The following is a 13823-nucleotide window of genomic DNA, read 5'->3' as shown; positions in this document are numbered from 1 at the left end:
ATCTATCTATCTATCTATCTATCATCTATCTATTATCTATCTTCTATCTATTTACTATCCATCATAGCCCAAGGAAACCACCACTCTGGAGAATTAACTGGATATCCCTAGAAGTGAATGTTCTCCGTAACAACCTTCTCTTCTCAAGGCGGGGCGGCCAGCGGAGAGCCCCAGGGCTAGGGTTGTGTGGTGTGTGTGGCGGGGGCACCTCACAGGCTCACAAGCTCACAGGCCCTGGGCAGAGGAGGTGGTGGTGGCTTCTCCAAGGGTGGTTAGGGACTGACTGCTTGGATTTTCACAGCTGAGCTGCCTTGGAGGCTGCAGTTTCTCCTGGAAATGATAGTTGATCCCAAAAGATATGTACTGAAACAAACACCAGTTTACTGACTCGGGTGTAACTGCCCTCCAACTCACCAGTACATCCACGCATGCAACCATCCAATCACTTTCCCTTCATCTGACATTAAACAAACATTTGTTGGGTATCAATGTGAGTCAGTGCAGCGCTGGGCACAAGGCCTAGCAAATTGAGTGAGACCCAGCTCCTGCATTCAAGAAGCTCATGGTCTGGTTGGGGAGACCCACAGGTAAGTGATGGGCACCACAGGGTTTTAGGAATTATTTGTGCGTTAATTCCTCCATTCAGCACGTACTTACCAAGCACCTGCAGTGTGCTGGTGCTGTGATGGGCAGTTGTGAACCTTGTCCTCCTGAAATGGAAATCCCGCAATAGAGGTCAGGATGGCTAAGTCAGCTGGAAATGCCCCTGAGGAATAGGCAATGAGGCAATAGAAGGATGAAGGAGGCACATCAGCTCATAACTGTCCCATCTTGGAAAGGACACACATCACTCCTCTGAGAATTAGTGTTTTGGCCAGAATTAGTCACATGACCTCAACCTAACTGAAAGGCAGGCTGGGAAATGTTGGGAAGTATATGAGGTATTAGGTGAGCATAAACTCTCTCTGCTCCAGCAATCAGTGGTCTCTGCTGCTCCATGTTAAGTCAAACAGCCTCTCTCATGGAACTGAATATGGAGGCAAATAATTCAAGGATGACAAATGGTAGGAGCTTCATTATTCCCACGGCAGTGCCTGGGGACAGCCTTCATCAGTTCTTGTCCCTTGTCCCCCAGATGCCTCGAGCTTCCTGGGTTTTAGTTTCTTTCCTGAAACTGCATGATTAACTTTTTTTTTTTTTTTTTTGAGATGGAGTTTCGCTCTCGTTGCCCAGGCTGGAGTGCATGGTGCAATCTCGGCTCACTGCAACCTCTGCCTCCCGGGTTCAAGTGATTCTCCTGCTTCAGCCTCCCAAGTAGCTGGGATTATAGGCGCCCGCCACCACACCAGGCTAATTTTTGTAGTTTTTTTTTTTTTTTTTTTGAGACGGAGTCTTGCTCTGTCACCCAGGCTGGAGTGCAGTGGCTGGATCTCCGCTCACTGCAAGCTCCGCCTCCCAGGTTTACGCCATTCTCCTGCCTCAGCCTCCCGAGTAGCTGGGACTACAGGCGCCCACCACCTCGCCCGGCTAGTTTTTTGTATTTTTTAGTAGAGACGGGGTTTCACTGGATTAGCCAGGATGGTTTCGATCTCCTGACCTCGTGATCTGCCCGTCTCGGCCTCCCAAAATGCGGGATTACAGGCTTGAGCCACCGCGCCCGGCCAATTTTTGTAGTTTTAGTAGAGCCGGGGTTTCACCATATTGGTCAGGCTGGTCTTGAACTCCTGACCTCAGGTAATGCACCCACCTCGGCCTCCCAAAATTCTGGGATTATGGGTGTGAGCCACCGTGCCTGGGCTTTTTTTTTTTGGACAAGATATTGCTCTGTTGCCCAGGCTGGAACACTGGAATGCAGTGGCGTGATTACTGCAACCTCTGCCTCCCTGGATCAAGCAGTCCTCCCACCTCAGCTTTCCGAATAGCTGGGACTATAGGCGTGAGCCACTATGCCCTGCTACTTTTTACATTTTTTTTGCAGAGATGGGGTCTCACTATACTGCCCAAGCGGTCTTGAACTTCTGGGCTCAGACAGTCATCCTGCCTCGGACTTCCAAAGTGTTGGGATCACAGGCGTGAGTCCCTGCGCGTGGCCTGCATAGTCAGCTCTTTAACTTCTCAAGGAACATCCGTTTCTTTTCCATTAACTCCTTTATTGCTTAAGTTAGCAGGAATTGATGGAAAGAAGTTTGACAGATACATATATCTCTAAATCACTTTTGGTCTAGTCACTCTGCACGAGGAACGAGCAGGTCAAATGCCGTTTGCCAGTCAGCCCTACCCCTTCTGAGGCACTGTTCTGTATTTTTCCAATGGTAGTGTTTATGCAGTTATAGTATATAAATTACATTTTTGTCCACATTGTTTTATAAAAATCAGTGAAACTGAAAAACAAAAGCACTCATGCCTGCAATGTGAAGTAGTGATGGAAATCATTAGGTGGCTTGTAAAGGGGGCATTTTGTTTTTACACCAAAAAAGCAAAGGCCATTTTAAAATTTGGAGAGTGCTGGTCAGGTATTTTGCAGAATGCCCCTCAATTTGGGTTTGTCTGTGTTTTTCTCATTATTAGACTATAGTTATGAGTTTCTAGAAGAAACCACAGAGGTGAGGTGCTCTTCTGACAACATTAGAGCAAAGCATCATGGTATCAGCAAGTTCACCTGGATCTTTTATTTACTTATTTATTTATTTAGTGACAGAGTCTCTCTCTGTTGCTCAGGCTGCAATACAGCAGCACCATCTCAGCTCACTGCAACCTCTGCCTCCGGGGTTCAAGCGATTCTCCTGCCTCAGCCTCCTGAATGGCTGGGATTACAGGCGCCTGCTACCAAGCCTAGCTAGTTTTTGTACTTTTAGTAGAGATGGTGTTTTGCCACGTTGGCCAGGCTGGTCTTTAACTCATGGCCTCAAGTGATTCACCTGCCTCAGCCTCCCAAAGTGCTGGGAATACAGGTGTGAGCCACCACGCCCGGACTCACCTGGATTATTTGATTAAGGTGATGTCTACCAGGTGTCTTCACTGGAGTTATTTTTTTTTTAAAGGATACTCTTTTACTGTAACGGATGCTCACTGAATATGAGCCAGAAAAAAAACAGAATGAAAGAATGTGTATGAAATGTTGTAACTCCATCAGTGAAGATGAAATCTAGCAGCAAAGTGTGACTAGAGATATGATAATGTTTTCTGATTCTCTGGAAACGGAACCTGCTTTATAATGTACAAGTCTTTAACTTTAGAGGACGCTTTTAAGAGCGTATACACAGGCACCGCCTGCGCCGACTGGGCAGCGCGTCCTCATTCTGCCTGTTCTGCCTGGCTCCCAGTGACCCTTTTTCAGTGTTTTATTCATTTTAAAGCTGAGACAGTAGGTCACAATCCACCTCTTGGGCATTTTTTGTTTTCGTTTTTGTTTTCCTGAGATGGAGTCTCACTCTGTCACCCAGGCTGGAGTGCGGTGGCACGATCTGGTCTCACTGCAACCTCCACCTCCCAGGCTCAAGCGATTCTCCTGTCTCAGCCTCTCGAGTAGTTGGGACTACAGCCACACACCACCAGGCCCAATTAGTTTTTTAATTTTTATTTTTTGGTAGAGGGGGAGTCTTGCTATGTTGTCCAGGCTGGCCTTGAACTTCTGACCTCAAGTGATTCTCCTGCCTCCATCTCCCAAAGTGCTGGGATTACAGGCATGAGCCACTGTGCCCAGCCTCTTTGGCAGCCACTTCTTGGTGGCTGTCCTTGAGTTGGGTGACCATAAGGTCCAATCAGTGGAGGCTAGTGGGCCCACGGGCAGGATTATATGCCTCCCCGCAAGGCTGTAAGATGCAAAACAAAACCAACTAACAAAACCCTCAAGTGGGCTCTGCAGGCACTTTGAGGCTTACAGCCTCCAAAAGGCTCAGTGGTTCTGTCCTGAGACTCTGTTATTGGTGGGTTTTTTGCTTTCTGTGTTTTGATTTTGTTTCTGTTTTTTGTGTGTGTATGGTGGTGGGGGTGAGTTACACAAAGTCTGGTTGTCCCAGGAGAGGCACATGGAGGCCTGTTTTTCCGAGGAGTCCTTTTCTCTGGGTGCCAGTTATCCTAGAGCGACGCGGTCAAAGGGATGTTATCCGGGCCTGTGTTCCCCTGGGGTTTAGATGGAGACGCTGTTCTCGATGCGGGGAGGGTCTAGGTAGGTGTAGGGCAGCACCAGGCCCCGGTTCCGCTCTTGGATGGCCCTCGAGATCTGGGCCAGGTGGCTCTGGAAGGCGGCGATGCTTCGCCGAGGGGCCTCCTCTGTGAAGTGCTCATCGGGATAGGTGCCCAGGGGCCTCTGGGGACCCACCACAGGCTGGGTGAGGGGGCTGCTGAGGTCCTGCATCCCAGACTCCCTGTCCCCACTATCTGAGCAGCTGCAACTTGCCTTAGCCAGCTCTGGCCCTAGCCCCCAAGCGTGGGACCTGAAGTAGCCCTCGATGGGGCCCGATCCATGTCCCTCCTCTTAAACAGATAGCCACCTAAAGCTTATCTGCAGGAAGCTTTCGGGGAATGAAAGCTCAATTTGGAATTTGCAAGGAGCACAATTACACATTCCCCTTGCCACTGAGAGTGGCTCTGCATCATCGCATTTTGCCATTTGACCTTCGCTGTGAAGTGTCCAAGGCTCATGTGTCCCACTGGAGGGTCAGTGGGGCAAGGGGACCTGCGACCTGATGGCAGGGTTGAGTCTGCGCCAGCAGGGTAAACATCACACCTTCCCTTACCCCACTTCGGCCCAACCTGGCCCCCAGCCCCACACTCACTTGGTCTCCCGGCTCCTTGCTCAGCAACCAGAGAGCAATGATGACATCACATGTGGCATTGACGGGTGGGAGGGTGGCTATGAAGCCCTCACGTGTTGCCAGGCCTTTGGAGGTGGGTGGTGGCAGCTGCATGCTGGGTGGCAGGTTGGGCATCCAAGCACAGGAGTCAAACTGAAGGCAGAGAGGGGCAGAATGAGGCGGAGGAGCTGGGTCACCTCCAGCCTGCCACCCCAGGCGCTGGCCTTTCCTCACCTGCCCTGCACTGACGGCTGCATGCTTGGCTGAGCAGTTGAATATCACCATGGTGACATACCGCACCAGGGCTTCCCGGGTCTCCAGTGAGGAGGGTATACCTGCGAGGAGAGCCGGGCTGGGATGGGGCTTCCAGGGGCCTGAGGACCCTGCTGCGGAGGCTTGAGGGTGAGCCTTGAGGGTGGGGAACACGGGGATGGGGTCACTCAAATGCGCACTCTGCAGGGGGTGGGGGACATGGGGACGGGGTCACTCAAATGCATGCTCTGCAGGGGGTGGGGGACACAGGGATGGCGTCACTCAAATGCGCCTGAGGGCTGAGGTCCCCATACCTGAGCTCTCCTGGTTTAGGAAACCCTTGGAGAAGATCTCTCGGACCCAGGCCTGGAGCTCTCTGTCATCTTGGACACACTCATCGCTTGGGTAGTAGATACCGATGATTTCAGAGACAAAGCTGCAATGGACCCAGGTTCAGGCCCAGCCTCCAACCCCAACCCACTCTGAGGAACGCCTCTGCTTAGTGTCATGAATGTCCGGCCCTCCTCCTCAACGTGAGCCTCCCTGGGGCCTCAGTCTCCTTCTTCGTCTTCCCGTGTCCCCGACCAGTCCTCGGCTCTCCAGGGACGGCCCCTCACCGTTCCACTGCGCCCCAGATCTGCATCCCATCATCACGGTAGTAGTAGCCTGGGATGTCTTCAACTCCTCGGGTCCGGATATCCTCAGGCAGACACAGGAGAGAATAGTTCAGCTGCTTCATATTCCTCTGTATCAACTCAGAGAAGCCCTCGATGCCGATGCCTGTGGACTGACGGACAGGACTCTTGGGTCCTGCAGACCTTGCTCCAGAAGCAGGAGGTAGCACTGGTGTCGGGGAGACAGGCCACTGCTACCCCAGGACCTCAAATTCCTCACATTGACTCCCACCCAACACAGCTCTCACCCTGTCCACCACCTGGCCCGGCACGATTAGCAGCTCCCGGGCGAGCATGTTGATGTGCAGGGTGTACCGGGTGTGCGGGATCAGCAGCTGCGGGGCAGGAACGGCAGAGCTGGGGGAGGCCTGGGTCTTTCTGGCCCCAGACCTTCCCCCACAGAGGCACCAACCCTGCAAGTCACTTGGAAAGAGGCAACAGGAATGAGAGGAGGCAGCCTGGGACAGGGGTCTGAGCCCTGGAGTTCCTGCTGGGCTCCACCAGCAGCTTGTTCTGGGAGCTCAGGTGTGCTCCTCCCTCTCCCTGAGCCTCAGGTTATTTTGTCAAATGCTGGTGCTGATGTGGCTGAGCCCTGTGTCTTCTGGCTCTGGCATCCTGTGATTTCCTAGCCCCTGGGCAGGGAAGGCACTAGGAAAACCAGGGCCTGTGGGCCTGGCAACGTGGAGCCATCCACCAGAGCCCACCTCTGAGTGCCAGGCCCCAGAAGCTGCAGATAGTCAGAAACAACCAGATAGGATGTAAGAGCACAGAGTAGGGCCCACATCCAGGACCCAGGAGACGTCTAGAAGGATCAGAGTATTTGAGCGGCGGCTGTGGGTGAACCCTGGGAGGGAGCCATCCTGCCCTTCACAGAGGAGATGCCTGGAATCCATGCCGTCTGGAAGTCAGCAGGGTCTAGGAAACCTACAGAACCCACCCTAGAGCACAGGGGCCTCCCACCCGGCCCTCCCCCATCCCAGAACTATCTGCAGAAAACCTGTCGGTCTCTCAAAGCCATGTTCACACTTTGGTACCTGCCACCCCCAGGCCCTTCCCTTCCTAAGATTTGGGCTTCTATGATGGCTGCTGATGCCGTCTGATCTCCCTTAAGAAGGGAGCCTCTCCGGGGTACCTCATTTATCTTACTCAGGGCCTGCTGGAGAGCAGGCTCCCGGGGGCTTGTGCCGGGAGATGCTGCTGAAGCAGACGGGAGCTCTGCAACCCAGCTTGCATGGATAGGGCCACGTGAGGAAAGGCTGCTTAGAAGAGGCACAGAGGCATGGGCACAGGCTGGGCCACCTTGTCAAGCCACTGACCTTGAAGAGAGGGTGGCAGTGGGGCAGCTGGCGCAGGGTAGCCAGGGTGAAGACCTCAGGCAGCAGGTGTGAGTGCAGCAGGTGTGTGAGGGCCTCATGGAAGGAGAACTCGGCATTGCGCACCCAGGTCTTAGCCAGTAACCAGTCCCACTTGTCGTCAGTGGGCAGGAAGATGGGGCTGTTGGGGCCGGGGGACTGGCTGAGCTGGGGGGAGGCGGGTGGGGAGAGAGACAGCCATGAGTGTCTGCCAACCATTCAGTCTGACCCTCCTCTCCCCTGCCCTGCCCCTGCCTGACTGCAGACCTGGATGGCGAGAGGCAGCAGCGGCCCGCAGCCCGGGCTCTGGTATAGCAGGGTCATCGGGGCTGCAGAGAACTGAGGCTTCCCATTAATGACATTGGTATGGATGCCGGAGAGGATGCCGTGATCCACCAAGAACAGGGAGCCCTTCTGCAGAAGAAAGGACAGCTGGGGCTACCACCTGGTTTTCTAAAGGAAGGGGGTGGGGTGGTAGAAGGGAGAGGATTCAGGGCTGGGAGAGGAGTGTGTTTCGGGAGAGTGTGCTTGGCACGCAGAACACAGTAGGTCCCTAACAAATGTGAGTGCATCCCTCTGTCTCCAATAGGGGAAGGGTGCGAAGGCACTGAGATGGGACTGTGAAGAGCCTGGATCCCTGCACGCCTCACCTCTAGTTCAGCCTGCAGGCTGGTCCCAGGGCCCAACACTGAGGCCACCATGGCATCAGTGACGGGGAAATTCTTTGGGAGGTAGTGACAGCGGCGGATCAGGACAGGGTTGAGACCATTCAGGAACTGGGAGGTGAAGAAGGCATCCTCCTGCCAGTGCTCAAATGCGTGCTCTGCAGGGGGTGGGGGACACGGGGACGGGGTCACCCCAGCTCCCACAGGCCTCTGCCTAACCTTCACAGTGGGTCCTCGGGGTTACCTCCCCTGCCCCTTGTCCTCAGTCACTGCCTCTTCATCCAACAGCACATCAGAGTCCCCAGCCCATCCATCCCAGTGTCTACCTAACACCCGTCCTGCATAACTCAAATGCAACATGTTGGAGACCAAATACAGATTCTTCCTACAGCTCAGGTTGGTCCCATTGCCTGATATTTGGGAAATGGCAGCTCCATCCCCATCCGGTTGCCTACAGAGGAGACTGGGGACCTCTCTTTTTCTTTTCTTCTTTCCCCTTTTCTTTTCTTTTTTTTTTTTCGAGATAGGCTGTGTTGCTGTGTTGCCCAAGCTGGAGTCCAGTGGTGCGACCTCGACTCACTGCAACCTCTGCTTCCTGGGTTCAAGCGATCCTCCTGCCTCAGCCTCCCAAGTAGCTGGGATTACAAGCACACACCAGCACGCCTGGCTAATTTTTGTATTTTTGGTAGACACAGAGTTTCTCCATGTTGCTCAGACTGGTGTCGAACTCCTGGGCTCAAGTGATCTGTCTGCCTTGGCTTCCTCCTTTCCTTCCTTCCTTCCTTCCTCCCTCCCTCCCCTCTTTCCTTCTTCTCTCTCTCTCTCTCTTTCTCTCTTTACAGGGTCTTACTCTCTTGCTCGGCTGCAGTGCAGTAGGGCTATCTCGGCTTAGTGCAACCTCCATGTCCCAGGCTCAAGCAATTCTCAGGCCTCAGCCTCTTGAGTAGCTGGGACTACAGGCAGGTGCCATCACATCCGGCTAATTTTTGTATTTTTAGTAGAGATGGGGATTTGCCATGTTGGCCAGCCTGGTCTCAAACTCCTGACCTCATGCAACACACCTACCTTGGCCTTCCAAGTGCTGGGATTACAGGTGTAAGCCACCACGCCCAGCCGGAGCCTGAGGATCTCTCTTGGCAGCACCCCCAACATATCAAATCCCATTGATTCTCCATCCTGAGTACCTCTCGGTCCACCCATCCACTCCACTGCATTGCCACTGCCTTGCTGAGGTCACCATCCTCTGGTGACCACAGCCAGAGCCTCATAGCAGATTCTCATAGCCTCTTGGCCCCCAGTAACTCCCCCCGAGCAGTGCATAGTGACCACATTATTCCCCTGCTGGCAACCAGTCAAGCACTGGGCTGAGGAAAGACCCAAGTCCTGCCGTGGCCAACACAGTCCTGTGTGACCCCTGTGCACCTTCCTGCTCCTTCTCTCACCCTCCTTCTCTTGCTCATTACACTTTGACCAAGAAAAGTGGTGTTTTCTTTCCTCCAAAGATGGCTGATCCTTCTGTCTTCAGGGCCTTCACACTCACTGTTCCCCGAACTGCTCTCTGCCCCCACAGCCCATCCTTGGCACTGCTAAGGCCTACTCAACTTCGAGGTCTCAGCATAGTTCAACCCCTTGGGAGAGCTTTCCTGGGGCCCTCTCCAGGGTACAGCAGGTGCCCCCTTTACACACTCACTGGATCCAATGAGCATGTTTCACAGTGTAACGAATTATTTGATTTTGAGTTTAATTAACACCAACTGGCCTGCTCAACTGTGAGCCCATGAAGAACCATGCAGCCCCTAACCCGGTGTCTGATATGCAGCAGCTCAACAAATGTCTGTTGGATTAGAAGGCGTTAGAAGGTCAGGGATCCCCTCCGTCCATATTCTCTTTTGTCTCTGTGGGGAAAAGTAAGGTCTGGCAAGGGCCTGCTCAGGGTTACATAGCAAATTGGTGCTTGGTTTTCTGAGACTCTGGACAACCACAGGAGTTGATGCCCCAGGAAAGAGGTCAGGATCCCTGGCCCAAGCTCCTCACCAGCTGCTGGGGTCTTCCGGAAGTTGAAGATCCTTTTCATCTCATTCAGACTCCTCCAGAGCCCCTTGCGGTCCAGCAACCCCTTGATTTTCATCTCTGCAAAGCTGCCAGGGGATGTGAGGGGTGGGGAGTGGGCAGGAGGCCCTGGGAGACCCTTCCCTGTCAGCCAGCCTTATGCCTCTTGGGATCCTGAACCAGCCTCTGGGCCTAAGATAGTCACCGCCCCTAAGTTGGCTGTTGCTCTGTGGGATTGGTAGTGACCAGGAGGCTGTTTCCTGGATAGGACTATGTGACTCGTATCACTGAGGGTGGCGGAACTGACTAGGGGAGGGCAGAAGGCAGGGGTCACAGGGCATCTGAGGCCTAGGGGCAGGGCAGGGTGGGCATCCTCACGCAGAGCCAGCCTGTAGATAAAAGTTGGCATTCTTGGCTGTGGAGTATTTGATATTGAGGTCCAAGTCTTTCACCGTCCTTTTATCCAGGCAATGAGGCCAGCCTGGGTTGTAAGCCTTCCACCTGGAGGGTAGAGAGGGAAAGTGGTCAGCAAGAGGCCTCAGGGAGCCCCTTCACTAGGGCAGATGGAGTGGCAGTCCCCTTGGGGGGCCTGGTCACAGTCAGACCCCTTCAGCCAAGGAGGGCCCTCCTGGGATCTGCCCTTCCATTCTACACAAGGCTGCAAGGGAGCTGCCATTTTCCCACAGTGAGCCGGCTCCCCTGGTCAAGGGTGATTGGTCCAGAGTTGAGCACCTGACTAGAACTGCACCAATCAGAGTCCTTTCCAGGGAATTTGAAATTGGGGCTGAGCCTGAGAGGTGGTCTCTCTCTGGATATGTGGATTACAGCAGTAAACACAGACTGTTAGCTATGGCCATTTTCCACTGGGTGGACAATTCCTGCCTGTGTTTCTGTAAGTGCCTCTGTGTCTGGCTGACAAACTTGTTTTTTCTGCCTGCTAGTTGGAGTTAGCTTTTGTTCTTACAACTATAAAAGTCCTGACTAACACAGATGCATCCTGTAGAGGGGAGATTATCCTGGGACAGGGGCCGCACAGAAGGTTTCAGTTGCCTTTGGTAGGCGTCCCATAGAGAGGCAATTCAGCCTCCACAGTTTAGGCTTAGGGGGAGCCACCTAAGGCATCTCTAAATTCTATTCTCAAACAAGCAACACAGCCAAAGACCTTCCAGCAAAATGGTAAAACCATGTCTCTGCAAACTTGATGACCCCTAGCCAGTCATCCGCTCACTCATTCATTCTTTGATTCATTCAAAATTTGCTTTTGGGTTTGAGCTTTCAACTTCAAAGAAAAATCTGCAATTAAAGTACACTGCCACCAGGTGGTGGCCAAACCCTGCCTCTCAGACTTTAATCCCTCTCACCTAGAGATCTTGGTTAAATGCAGATTCTGATTTCTAACAAGCTCCCAGGCAATGCTGTTGCTATGGATCTGAGGCCTCAGTGTACGTATTATAAGAGCCTAGAGTGTTGGAACAGAGTTAACTGAAAGACAGAAACAACAGCAAGAGCACACATTTGTGCAAGGCTTGGCAGCTGACTAGCTACATTCTTAACCATTTTCTCATTTGTTCCTCCTAACCCAAACGAGATTGGTATTCTTAGTTTCTTTTACAGAAGAAAATAAGAATCAAAGAGATGAAATAATTGGTCTAAGATCTCACAGCTCGTTTTCGCAAGCCTAGGCTGACCCTGGGTCTCCATGGACACAGTAGACCTCAATGTCTATTCCTTCTCTTGGGGCTGCTGCTGGCAGATTGGGTGCAATGGCTTCCTTAGGGGTGGAATTCATGACACATGGAGAATCACCAGGAACCAAATGAGCCTGTGGCTGCTCTGATCCCAGAGACCAGGAACAAAAGCCTGCAGCCCAGGCTTTAGACGGCAGATGAGTTGGCCAGATCAAGATCTTTTGAAAGTCTGCTCTTGAGTGCAGTTCCTGGCTTTGTGCCAAGGGAATCCTCACTAGCGGCTCCAACTCCTCTGCAGTCTCCAAGTCCCAGTTTTCCCCTCTGACCTCCAATGCTGAGCCCAGAGCGCAGAAAGAGCCCCCGTCTCACCCCTTGCTAGCCCTGGAGGGTGAGTTTCCTGGGGCTTGAGAGGTGTGTTTCTGCTCTACTCAGATTTCTGGGAGGATACAAGATGATGCATGAAAAAGTCCCAGGACAAGGAAGACACCAGCAAAGGTAAGGCATTTAGAGGAGTTTTTCTTCTCCCTCCCTCCCTCCCTTCCTTCCTTTCATTCTTTCGTTCTTTCTTTCTGACCGAGTTTTACTCTGTTGCCCAGGCTGGAGTACAATGGCATGATCTCGGCTCACTGCAACCTCTGCCACTCGAGTTCAAGCTATTTTTCTGCCTCCGCCTCCCAAGTAGCTGAGATTACAGGTGCCTGCCACCATGCCCAGCTAATTTTGGTATTTTTAGTAGAGATGGGGTTTCGCCCTGTTGGCCAGGCTGGTCTCGAACTGCAAACCTCAGGTGATCCGCCTGCCTCGGCCTCCCAAAGTGCTGAGATTACAGGTGTGAGCCACCACTGCACCTGGCCCTAGCGCAGTGTTTTTCAAACGTCAGTGGCCACCAGAGTCATCTGGAAGGCTTGTCAAAACAAAAATTCCCACTTTGCACCCTCAGTGTGTAGTAGGTTGGAGGTGGCCTGAGAATTTGCATTTCTACATGTTCCTGCAGATGCTGCTGGTCCCAGGAGCAGCTTTGATAGGAGAGGTGGAGGCAGGGGCTTTTAATCTCTGTCATGACCAGGACACTCAAGCTGCCCCTCATCCGTTGGGCACCCCCTCCCCCAACAGTAACCCCCTCCTCACTGGTACATCTTCTGCCGGGCCTGCAGCTCCTCCTGGCGCTGTTGCTGGAGCAGGGGGTGGTGGTCTGCCCTGGACACCTTGGCTGTGGGAGAAGGGGAGTAGGTTGCGGCGGGGAGATAAACTCCCCATCACTATCCCAGCCACACCGTCCCCATGATTGCTACCCTCTACCAGGTCCCCTCCTCCTGTAAGTACAGTTTCTCCTATACCAGGCTGCCACCTCCCCCTCCCCAAGGCCCCACCAGCCTCCCTCCTCTGCTGGCTATTAGATGGCCACACCAGCTCACCTCTCCACTTCACCTGCCCTTCTCTCCAACCCCCAGTCCCCAACCCCTTCCTGTGCTCCCCCTGCAGCCCCAGACCAGCCCGCCCCTCACCTGTCCCCTCCTGCAGCACCAGGCTCCCCGCCCCCTCCAGCCACTGGTAGCAGGGGAAGAGGAGGGGGCTGCCCTGCGGCGGTGTCAGCTGGAACCAGCGGCAGAACCAGGCGTCCGGGGCCAGGGACCTGAGCAGGGGCAGCGCTGGGGGCGCCTTGTGCACGCGCAGCAGCAGCACTTGGCCCACGTCCTTCGGGAGCGTCACCTGGAAGTCCTCCTCCTGAGGGGAGGTTTTAGTATGCGTTAGGCCGGACCCTCCTGCTCGCCCCCTTCACCTCCACCCCTACCCACTCCCACGCACTCACAGCGCCCGCAGTGAACTCCTTGCCGAGATTGTCCAGGGGCATTGGGGGGCTCTCTTCCCGGGTCCCCACGATGCTGACAGACACTTTGTCCCATGTGCCAGCGCCGAAGGCCTTCCCGGTGGACACCCTGACCCTGAAATCGGCCATGGTGCCAGCCTAAGACCAGCTGTCTACTGCGCACAAGGCTGCAGAGCTGGGCTCACCCCTGGGACACGCCCCGCTCTACCCCTGGTTATTGTCACTGACTCCAAGCCCGGTGGACTCCTCTAAAAAGCACGTCGGCTTCTGGGCGGGGAGGGGCGGGGCGGAAAGGCTGGAACTTGCAACTAAGGTGGGGTGGGCGGGGGATTGGCAGCGCTGGGAACAGAAAGGACTAAGAATACCCTGAGATTTCGGGAACGGGGCCTTTCAGTGATGGTGCCAAGCTAGAGAGCCAGAGTTGGGACCCAGTTGGGGTGGGGGTAGATTTGTGCACAGCGCCTCTGTTTGTTTTCCTTCTTAGCCTTAGAAGTCTCTGCAGAAACATCACCCCTCTTC

The 13823-nt window shown here is 53.8% G+C and overlaps 1 protein-coding gene across 4 annotated transcripts; it reads right to left on the bottom strand.

Moving 5' to 3' along the window:
* Window positions 1-3564: 3564 nt before the first annotated feature.
* On the bottom strand, window positions 3565-13571 carry ALOX15B (arachidonate 15-lipoxygenase, type B). Of its 4 annotated transcripts, none has more exons than XM_011958577.1 (14): window positions 13287-13571; window positions 12982-13201; window positions 12605-12686; window positions 10167-10289; window positions 9774-9877; window positions 7725-7897; window positions 7342-7488; window positions 7039-7242; window positions 5971-6057; window positions 5666-5835; window positions 5363-5484; window positions 5031-5131; window positions 4779-4949; window positions 3565-4309 (listed from the first exon to the last, which is right to left on the bottom strand). In XM_011958577.1, exons 1-14 carry the CDS (start codon window positions 13431-13433, stop codon window positions 4130-4132), a joined length of 2031 nt encoding a protein of 676 aa, XP_011813967.1. In that variant the 5' UTR covers window positions 13434-13571; the 3' UTR covers window positions 3565-4129. The 4 variants fall into 4 exon arrangements, with proteins under 4 accessions (XP_011813967.1, XP_011813968.1, XP_011813969.1 ...); XM_011958578.1 differs by having other exon boundaries at window positions 5363-5448; XM_011958579.1 differs by lacking the exon at window positions 5971-6057.
* Window positions 13572-13823: the final 252 nt, after the last annotated feature.

This window comes from Colobus angolensis, unplaced genomic scaffold, assembly GCF_000951035.1.
Source record: "Colobus angolensis palliatus isolate OR3802 unplaced genomic scaffold, Cang.pa_1.0 Scaffold47, whole genome shotgun sequence".
Taxonomy (NCBI): domain Eukaryota; kingdom Metazoa; phylum Chordata; class Mammalia; order Primates; family Cercopithecidae; genus Colobus; species Colobus angolensis.
Note: the sequence above shows the minus strand (reverse complement) of the source record. Positions and strands in the feature narration are given on the sequence as shown.